This window comes from Humulus lupulus, chromosome 6, assembly GCF_963169125.1.
Source record: "Humulus lupulus chromosome 6, drHumLupu1.1, whole genome shotgun sequence".
Classification (NCBI taxonomy): Eukaryota; Viridiplantae; Streptophyta; class Magnoliopsida; order Rosales; family Cannabaceae; genus Humulus; species Humulus lupulus.
The window spans coordinates 28025024-28036226 of record NC_084798.1 but is presented as its reverse complement, the minus strand read 5'-3'; the positions used below and the strand labels follow the sequence as shown (position 1 = coordinate 28036226).

Genomic DNA, 11203 nt, shown 5'->3' with positions numbered 1-11203 from the left:
TACCTATGATTTCTATACTGAGGGCTAGGGATTTATTGCAAGGAGGTTGCATTGGATTCTTAGCCAGTGTGATTGATACCACTCAGGTCGGGCCAATGAGACCAGAAGAGACTAGACTTGTTTGTGAGTTTCTGGATGTGTTTCCAGAAGATTTGTCAGGGTTGCCACCACATAGAGAAATTGAGTTCGTTATAGAACTGGTACCAGGGACGGAGCCAGTGTCTAGAGCACCTTACAGAATGGCCCCAGCTGAGTTGAAAGAATTACAGGTACAATTGCAAGAATTGTTGGATTTGAGTTTTATCAGACCTAGTTTCTCACCTTGGGGTGCACTAGTTCTGTTTGTTAAGAAGAAAGATAGTTCTCTAAGGATGTGCATTGATTACAGAGAACTGAATAAGTTGACAATCAAGAACAAGTATCCTTTACCAAGGATAGATGATTTGTTTGATCAGTTGCAAGGTAAGAAGGTATTCTCAAAGATTGACCTTCGTTCTGGTTATCATCAGTTGAGGGCCAAGGAGGGAGACATACCGAAGACTGCTTTTCGTACCAGGTATGGGCATTATGAGTTCTTAGTCATGTCTTTTGGATTGACTAATGCCCCTGCTGCTTTTATGGATGTGATGAACAGATTGTTCAAGAATTATCTGGACCAGACTTAAAGGGAAAGATATATAAAAGGTTTACAAGTTTTAAATGGTAAAGATTTGTAGAGTTCAAACATCTTTGTTAAGACCGTACAATGGATTAAAATTTTAATGGTAAATGCTTATTTGGTATCCTGTGGTTTATCGAAATACAAACTTAGTACCCTCTTTTTTTTATAATTATCTATCAGTATTCTCTGTTTGCAAAAACTACATAGTTTGGTATCATCTATGTGTTTAAATTTTTAATATTCTCATAGTTCCCATCATTTTAATGATTTATTTGATTTTCAATAGTTTTATTATTTTTAAATGATTTAAATATATTTTCAAAATTCATAAAATAAAATAAATATTTTATTAATAAAAAACAAAAAAAATCAAAACCTTCTTAATAAATTTTAAATAAACCTAAATTTTAATTTAATCAATGAAAAAAAACCCATATTTCACCAAAACCATCTCAGTTCCCACCCTTCCATTCTCACCAACATTTTCTTTAGTTTCAAAGTATGATTGATTTGTTAATTAAATTAAAATTATAAGTTTATTTAAAGTTAATTAATAAGATTTTAATTAGTTTTTTAATTTTGTAAGTAATTAAAATTATTTTAAAATAATTTTATTAATTAAATTTATTTTAAAGTTGTAATTAAATATTTATTTTATTTTATGAAATTTGAAACTATATTTAAATTATTTAAAAAATATGAAACAATTAAAAATCAAGTAAATTAATAAATGAGGGGTAATATGGGAATGCTAAAAATTTAAACGCACAGAGGGTACCAAACTGTGTAGTTTTTAGAAGCAGAAGGTACTGATTGATAATTATAAAAAACAGAGTGTATCAAGTTTGTATTTCGATAAAATATAGGGTACCAAATTGTTGGGCCCAAAATGTTCGGCCCAAAAGGCTTTTCCGTTTTAAATAAATTGAAACGGATCGTTTTGACCCTACAGAAGCTCTGATGTTAGACGCCATGAGTCAGAGGCGGTCTGTGCCTCTGACCTCTGCATATTTAACCCATCCAAATGTATTTTGGAGGGAAATTCGATTAATCCTCCCACCAATCAGGGAGTCAGCTTAACCAACTAACCACCTCACATTCTTGTTCTATAAATACTAAACTCTTATTTAGATGAAGGGATCAAAAATCTGACTTAGGCATCGGAGGAGTGTCTTTCTTGCAGGTACCCTGGACGGTTCAACGATCGGCAAAGTTATCTTCATCATCGGAGAAGGACCGAAGAATCAGAATTCATCGGCAAGTACCTTCAGATATAGAAAGGCAAAGTGGTTGTATCAACAAATTGGCGTCGTTTGTGGGAAATCAAGAAATCTTTCCTTGCAATCAAGATTCACCCGAACACAAAAGCCATGCCGCCAAAGAACAACGGAGCACCAGGTACCGTCGCCCAGGTTGCCCCAGCAACAGATGTAGGCAACCAAATCGACAGGATGTGTCGATTGCTGGAAGCCAGCCAACAGAGGTCCAACGAAGCCATTAGGACACAGACCGAAGCTCAGGACAGGCTCGAAGCTGAGATCGCCAAATTACGAAAAACAAATGAAACCACACGTAGGTCCCAAGACAAAGAAAATATCTACCTTGATAGGACTGGAGCTCCGACCGTCCAGATCGACTCCCCTGAGAGGAGCACCCACCACATCAGAGAAGGGTCCCAAGGTCCTCTACCATCCTCTCCAACTCGTCTTCATCAAGGGGTTGAGGAGTAGTGGGCGGTTCGCTGCGAAGAACATGTGTGAGCCGTTGGTGCAGAGCCCACGAGAACAACCCAACAAGTCGTTGAGAAGGAGCCCCAGCAGACCCAAGCACGGACCGCGCAAGATACACTAGCCGAGGAACGTACCCCCTCTGTCCGGTTCTTGGATAGCTGGAAAGAAGATATGTTGCGAGAAGTGATGCAGAAGTTCTCAAACGGAAGGTCTGCCTACGCTATTGATCACATGGATTTGGTTTCAAGGACCACCGAAAGATCGCCTTTCGCAGAGTGTATACAGAAGAAGCCCAAACCACGGGACTTCGTAATTCCCCCACTGCCCGCATTTAACGGAAAAGGAGATCCACTCAATCACCTATTCCAATTCCAGTAGAAGATGGCCTTGGAAGCCAACAATGAAGCCATACAATGCAAAGTTTTCTCCACGACATTTTCTGCACCAGCCCTGCTATGGTTCAGGCAGTTAAAACCCGGTTCTGTCAATGGTTTCGGTGATCTTCGCAGAGCCTTTCTCGAACAGTATAATGCTAACCGTGAAGCACCAAGAACAATGGCAGATCTCTACCGAATTGAGCAAGGTGAAAATGAACACCCGAAGTCGTACCTACAACATTTCATCGACCTCGTACATCAGATCCACAATGTCGAGCCAGTAACTGCGGCTAATGTATTTATCAAAGCCTACAGGTGGGGTCCCTCTTACACGAAAACCTCACCATGACACCATCGTATGACATGGCCGAAATCCAGATCCGCGTTGAGGGCGTCTTTAGGGTCCTGGAATTTTGAGAACGTGCGCAGAAGAAGTCCACGCTCATTTCTACGCCACCAGCAAATAATCCTCCTCCCTTATCTGCAAGGGAAGACAAAAGGAAAAGACAAGAGACAGATCACATGAAAGGAGGAAAAAGACCAAAAGCAAATCAAGATCCACTGCGATACCCCTCTTTCGTGTACACCGTCCCTCAGGAGGTCATCTACGGAGAAAACAAAGACAGACCCATCTGGCGTGAACCGTACAAAATAACCAATCCCCCGGAAAGATCATGGCCACACAATCTCCGAGTGCCACAACCTGAACAATCAGATCCAGGCCCTCATGAGAAGTAGACGATTAACCCAGTACATTAAAGGATCAAGCAGACCCGGTGTCTCGCAACCCAACGCCATTTTTGCCTCAACACTGCCCATGGCAGGCTCCCTAAATGTGGCTTCCACGAGCTCACAAGAGCTTCTCAAACAAATCCCCATGATACACGGGATCATGGAGCTCACCACGGAATAAGAGTGAGCATCCAAAAAACATAAAAGAATGGAGGAAAGGGTGAAGCGATACAGGTCATTAGGCCACACCATCAACACTGTCGCCTCGGAAGACAGATGTTATCCAGCCTTTGCAATTACCTTCATAGAAGACGACTTGCGGGGCGTACACCTACCCCATGGCGATCCTTTTGTCATCTCATTGTAGGTCGACCATTGCCAGCTGGGGAGAGTTTTAGTCGATGGGGGCAATGGTGTTGACATCCTCTTCTGGGAAGCCTTTCAGAAGATGGGGCTTGAAGAAAGTCAATTCAGACCGTCTGTTGTACCAATCCTAGGACTCAACAGCCAAAGGTTATACCTGAAAGGCGCTGTTAGGTTGAACATAGTCACCGCAGAATGCACTCTGCCAGTAGACTTCCTCGTAGTGGATTCCGTCACAAGCTACAACGTTGTCATGGGGAGAAATTGGATCCATAGGATGCAGGGAGTGGTCTCCACTTTGCACCAAGTTATGCGATGCCAATCACCCAATGGCCATTACACAATCGACATAAAAGGGTGTCAGAAGCAGGCAAAAAAATGCTTCCTTACCCTGAAAGAGATAAATGATTATGCCACCTCCTCTCCTGACGAAAACCCCACCAAATAGCAATCAAAGGACAGCTTACCAGCGTGTCTCAAAGGCATAGATGTCGAGGAAGATCGCGAAAAGACCCAAACCACCCTTAATGATCTAGAAGAAATCTGTATAGATGATGATGACCCATACAAAATACTTCTGGTAAGTGCCAAGCTTCCTGAGGAAGAAAAGCATACCCTAATCTAGTTCCTGAAAGCCAGAATTTGGACTTTCGCTTGGTCCCCACATGATATACCAGGAATTGATCCTTCTGTCATGAGTCACAGCCTCAACATATCAAATAGCTTCCCGCCCGTCAAGCAGAGGCAGAGGAGGTTTTCTTTTGAAGTCAATGAAGCCATACAAGAAGAGGTACAACGACTTCTGAGCATAGGAGCAATCGAAGAATGCTTGTATCCCAGTTGGCTAGCCAACCCTGTAGTGGTCCCAAAGAAAAACAGAAAAATTGAGTGTGCATAGACTACACCAACTTGAACAAAGCATGTCCTAAAGATAGCTACCCTCTCCCAAAAATTGATCAAATGATAGATGCCATGACAGGGTTCGAAAGAATGAGCTTCCTTAATGCATACTCAGGATACAATCAGATCCCAATGAAGGCAGAAGACCAAATCCACACGGCCTTCATAACAGAATGCAACCTATATGTAGAGTCCAAGAACTTTACTTAGCTAATTATTTAGTAGTATTATAGTATGTATAGTATTATCTTTGTTACTGTGGACTTTTGGCTCAGACCGGGAATTATTTGGACACTCATAGTAGTACTTATAGACTTTCTAAGTTTAACCTATAGTTTAAGAATATTAATGTTAACCTAAGGTTTGATTATACAGCTGATATTAAGAATAATATCTATCATACTATAAGGTTTAGATATCAACCAATAGGATTTTAAGCACATGTTATGAATGGGTGATTAAGGATTAAGTATTTTGAGGATTTAATTTAATAAGGGTAAAAGTTTGAATGCTATAGGGTCAGTCAGCAGCTTTGAATACGTTGAGGGCTTAATCAAGGTTGTTTACTCCATTCAAACTTAGCTAAAAATGTGTAATTTCGTGTTTAATTAATCAGCGTGTGCCGATATATCGCAGCACGTAGATACGGAAAACACGAGACGATGCACGGTCGCCTCGGGCATACTGGCCCAAGCGATATATCGCCTACAGGGGGCGATATATCGCCTCCTTCAGTGTATGTTCAAATGTTTTTGAATTCTTTTCCCTTTCAGCCATTCAACTTCTTCATAAGTCCAGCATCTTTTGAACGAGTCTTCAGCCTCTGCTGAACGATTATTCAAATTATTTTCACCTAAAAAGCTATTATTTTTATTCAAGTAAAATTAAGATTCCTTCATTCCCAAACTCTATAAATAGGACCTAGTACCCAGCCATTATTCACCTTTTTACTCTAAGTTCAGAAGCTGCAAGTGCTAGGAGAGTGTGAGAGTTAAACACCTGGGTTGGGGAAATCATAAGCTTAAACATCATAAGCTTATCAAACACTTTGGGAAGTAAGGTTCTATAGTATTTCGGTTGTGGTGTAGATTGGTCTTACAAGTCTTTGAGGTAAACCAAAACTCTAGTTCATTTGTTTTATGTTATGTTTCCTTCTCTTAAGTCTTCTACTCAGTCTCCTATCCTCATTCTTACTTTGGTTAGGAAATCTAAATTCTTGAGCACATAAGTTTTGGTAAGTGTGACTTTCAATGGTTTAGTCTTTCCATCCCTTTCATTTCATCTCTTTTCTTCAAATCTACTCACCCTTTATATATGGTTTTAGGAGTGTTCCAAAAGTCCCAACTCAGTCCACATATCCCGGTAACTTTGGTAAGGAAAATAGGCTAGAATCTATATGTTTTATGCTTATGTTATCTTATGTGTTATGTTATGAATATGTTATGAATATGTATGTTTGTAGGCTTGGGCATATGACCCATATGACTAACAAGACCCCAAATGGGTTATGGGCATATGACCTACTTAGCTAGTAGGACCCCACTAACCCCATGGGCATATGACTTGTTTAGTCTATGGGACCCCAAGTAATAATGGCCATTATAATAAGTGTATGTTATAAGTATTATGTTAAGTCTTTATGTTTCTTATGAAATTATGTGTATGACTATGTGTTAGATTTTCCTTGCTGGGCATTAGGCTCATTCCTTTTTGTTTTATGTGCAGGAAATAGCTATTAGTGGCGGTAAGATTCGTGGACGCTTAGAGGATGTGTATCGATGGTGAATGGAGTCAAGGAGCTGAGCGTTATTCGATTCGAGGATGTAGTCTAGTTTTACCTTTTTATGGGTTTACATGTATTTTTCCGCACTTTCGATGTAACTCCTTTTCACTTTAAGTTATATTTTGTTTTAAAGACAATGGGTACCCATATCCTACTTATTTTATGAAAGTAACTCTATTTCTACAAGTTTCCAATAAAGTATGGTATTTTCGCAAAAATGTAAGTTTTATGTCGCAAAAATGTAAGTTTTATGTATAGTTTCGTTAATGGTCCAAAAGTCTAGATTAGTGGGTCATTACACTATACTGTTACAGAGTTATGCCATTTGGACTAAAAAATGTAGGAGCAACATACCAGAGGCTGATGCACAAACTTTTTTCCTCATTGCTTGGCAGGAACATGGAAGTATATATCGATGACATGGTAATCAAATCTCGACAGGGTGTTACACATTTGGAAGATCTAACTAAATGCTTCAACATCCTTGACACCCATAAAATGAAATTGAATCCAACCAAGTGTGCTTTTGGGGTGTCCTCTGGCCAGTTCTTAGGATATGTGATCAGCTAGAGAGGCATCGAGGCCAATCCAACCCAGATTGCCTCACCCTCAGAGGCCAAGGAACCTAGAATCATCTGGGATATCCAAGCTCTGACAGGCAAAGTCGTAGCACTAAGCAGATTTATATCTTGCATGTCTGATCGTTGCCAGCCTTTCCTCCAATGCATCAGGAAATCCACCAACACCACCTGGGGGCAGAACAAAATAAAGCATTCGAGGAATTGAAAGCCTATCTGAGCACTCCTCCCATATTAAGCTCTCCCATCCCCAACGAAGATCTCTTCCTTTACCTGTCTGTTTCACACTTTGCTATGAGTTCTGTGATCTTTCGAGAAGACGAAGGCCGACAGAAGCCAGTGTTCTACTGCAGTAAGATGCTACTAGACACATAAATGCGCTACAACATGATGGAAAAATTGGTCCTCACGCTAATTACAGCAAAGAAGAAGCTGCGACAGTATTTTGAAGGCCATACCATCATTGTATACACAGACTACCCACTAAAGCAAGTCTTGAACAAACCTGATCTCTCTGTTAGATTATCCAAATGGGAAACTGAACTCGGGACATATGATATACGGTTCGTACCACGAAAATCAAAGAAAGGCCAAGTTCTATCTGATTTCCTAGTTGAGATACAATCTTTTACACCAGAGACCTTACCTGAGCTGCTGGATTCAGAAGTTGAGTGGATGTGGATGATGCACACAGACAGAGCCTCCAATTCTCAAGGAGCTGGGATCGTCGTCGTATTGGCGGCACCCTCTGGACTGAAAGTTGAGGAAGCCATACGATTGGAGCAATTTGACACAAATAACAAAGCCGAGCACGAGGCTCTGATTTACGGTCTAGAATTAGCATGGGATATGGGCATCAGACGACTTAGAGTCAGAAGAGATTCGAAGCTAATGATAGAGCAAGTGGTCGGCAATTTCGACACTAAGGCACCCCACCTGGCCAACCTATTGGAAAAAGTATCTAAATTGAAGTCACAATTCCATCAATTTGAGCTCGTACAAATACCAAGGGAACAGAATCAGAAGGTCGATGCCCTTGCCAAGCTAGCCTCTGTGGGAGAGTGTTCTCGGCACTCTGTAATTTCCACAAGTCACTCACTAGGAGCTTTGAAAGTTTTCTCAATCTCGTAAGAACCAGAATGCTGGATGGATCCAACCATCCGCTACTTGACCAAGTCTGAATTGCCAGCCAGTGCAAAAGACACGAAGCTTTTACACCTTAAAGCTCAACGCTACTCCATCATCCATGGAACGTTGTATCGCAGATCCTTTAACGGCCCCTATCTTCGATGCTTACGTCCCTAGGAAGCTAAAAAATTAATATAGGAGATCCACGAAGGAGCATATGGGAACCACACAGGGGGACGAAGCTTGGCACACAAAGCACTCACAACGGGGTATCATTGGCCATAGATGATGACAGAAGCGCGCGACTATGCAAAGAAATATGAAAAATGCCAGCAATCTTCACCCACCATCCATCAACCCGCTCAAGTCCTACATTCCACCATCGCACCTTGGCCCATTGCAAAGTGGGGGATAGACGAAGTAGGAGAACTACCCAAAGCCGCTGGAGGAAAGGAGTACGCTTTGTTAGCCACCGATTACTTCACTAAATGGGTCATAGCAGAGGCCTACGTCACTCTCAGCAAAACAGACACCATGAGCTTCATATGGAAACACATCATCTGCCAATTTAGGATACCATGGGAAATAGTCGTGGACAACAGAACCCCATTCCCAAACGCCAAAGTACAAGAGATGTGTGACACATACAAGATAAAATTAAGTTTTGCTTCTGTTACCTACCCCCAAGGCAATGGCCAAGCAGAGGCCTCCAACAAAGTCATTTTTGCCAACGTCAAGAAAAACTTGGAAGATAAAAAAGGCACATGGGTAGAAGAGTTACCAAAAGTGCTATGGGCGTACAGAACGAAAAAAAGGTCCTCTACAGGCGAGTCTCCCTATGCCATGGTGTATGGAACAGAAGCCATCATCCCAATAGAAGTGGGCCTGCCGACACTTCAAACAGAAATAGCTTCTAATTTGACCTCCAACAATGTACAGTTAACACACAACCTAAACCTCTTGGATGAGTTATGCACAACAACACAAATAAAACACGAAAAATAAGAAAAGGCAGCAGAATGCTATTACAATAAGAGGGTCCATTCACGCACGTTTAAGAAGGGAGATTGGGTTCTGCGTAAAGTCACTGGCAACCCAAAGAAGCTGGAGTCGAACTGGGACAGACCCTTTGAAGTCACAGAAGCACTAGGGCGAGGGTCTTATACTCTTAAAAACGTACATAGTGGAAAAAATGTACCTCGTACTTGGAATTCAATGTCTTTGAAACAATATTTTTGTTGATAGTTGTACTCTATAATTCGAAAGTAATAAAACAACTTTCCTTTCTTACATTACTCTAAGATATTTTACATAGTCAACTTTTGCTGACACAATTCTGCATGAGAAATATTTCCTGACGTACCATAAATAGATCACGCATGTGACAACTATCACTTTATTTGCTCTGCACTAAGAGCTACTATTACATACATATTTTAATATACCCTTACCTATACCCACATGAGAAACAACATTATTCACGTGCACTAAGCTCTACCTACCACCACTGCTATAAATATGGGCTTAAAAGGGTCACTTCAAACACACAAGATACATACAGAGGCATGGTGCCTCTGCCACTTCACTCGATCTTCTACAAACAAAAGTTTATGGTTTCACCTAGTAAACCCTCCCACTATAAATCTCTCTACTCATGGCATTCGCACAATATTTCCATCATCAAGACACACTTTACTCATCCAAACACATTCTAATCTGACCTGACTAAACTAATGGGGAACTAAGGCCAGCCATTTCGCAGTCTAATCTGGCCTGACTACGCGAATTTGGCTGACCATCCAAGGTACACTTCACCATCTACCCTGTCTTCTTACTTTGTTGTGCCCACATAGCAAGCATAAGTAAACTAGGAGTGAGTTTGATGCCATGATTTCATGATATATGCTAACGATGAAAATTATTAGTTTCATATAGTTTCTTCTTTCATTTCATTAAGAAAACCTATGATTTTATGTGGACTTATATGCTTAAAAGATAAGAGCAAATAAATGAATGACATGCTGAATTTTATTTTTAGGTTTATGAGATTGGCAATCATGTGTATCTAAGGGTGGTTTTTGTGCCATGATGATATTGTATTTATAATTGGGAATATTAAGCAAGTTGGTTTATATGTTTGGATTAAAGTTTGGTATCCTTTGCCTATTGTTGATTCAGATCATGATTAGTTTGTGAATTTTGGTTTTGATTTTTGAGATTAAGGTCTTGATGCATGATTTCCAATGGTTTCAATATGTCATAATGGTAGCAAGCATGCTAGGAAAATTAATAGGTAATTAGTTACGTATTAATAATGTTTGCTCAATTTTTGTAAAACTGTTAAGAAATAAGTGTATGATATCATAAACATTGGCATAGTTTTAAAGAATGGTCACACGTATGCATGTTACATGAAAATGCATTTTTATGTATAATTATATGTTATTTGATTAAGTCCAATGTTCTTGATTAAAGGTCGTTGAGGATTGATGAGTAAATGACATTATTTTTTGTGATTTTATGTGAGAGTTATTGCAAGCATGATTTGATGTATGGATTGTTACTAGAATTAAGACTGTGGTGCAACTGTATGAGATAAGTGTCACGTGTGCATGGCTTATACACACGTGGGATGTGATTGAAATGTTCATGTGTGGTTTTACATGATATTAAGATGAGTGTTTGATTGTTATTCTAGGCTCATTGTGAAGTTATCCCGCTATTAGTTTGTGCTTGGACATAAGGTAAGGAAGTTAGCTAGATTTCTGTTTTGTTTATGAATGGACTTTAGTTATGATGATATGTATGAAATTGTTTTGTATTTGCTTAACCTAGTGTTGCAGCATTATTAAAGGCAGACGTGCCTAAGATACTGACCAAAAGAGTGCCAGAGAAATTCATGGCCCAAAGGGTGCCAGGTAAATTATGGCCAAAAGGGTGCCATGAAGGTG

At 40.1% G+C, this 11203-nt stretch overlaps 1 protein-coding gene across 1 annotated transcript; it reads left to right on the top strand.

Moving 5' to 3' along the window:
* The first annotated feature begins 3948 nt into the window (after positions 1 to 3948).
* LOC133784895 (uncharacterized) lies at positions 3949 to 4311 on the top strand. Its single transcript, XM_062224162.1, has one exon. The coding sequence runs from the start codon at positions 3949 to 3951 to the stop codon at positions 4309 to 4311; it is 363 nt and encodes a 120-aa protein (XP_062080146.1).
* The last annotated feature ends 6892 nt before the right edge of the window (positions 4312 to 11203 follow it).

Excerpts from the sequence above, each read along its gene's own strand:
- LOC133784895 (XM_062224162.1), top strand. The coding sequence starts at position 3,949 with ATGGGGCTTGAAGAAAGTCAATTCAGACCGTCTGTTGTACCAATCCTA.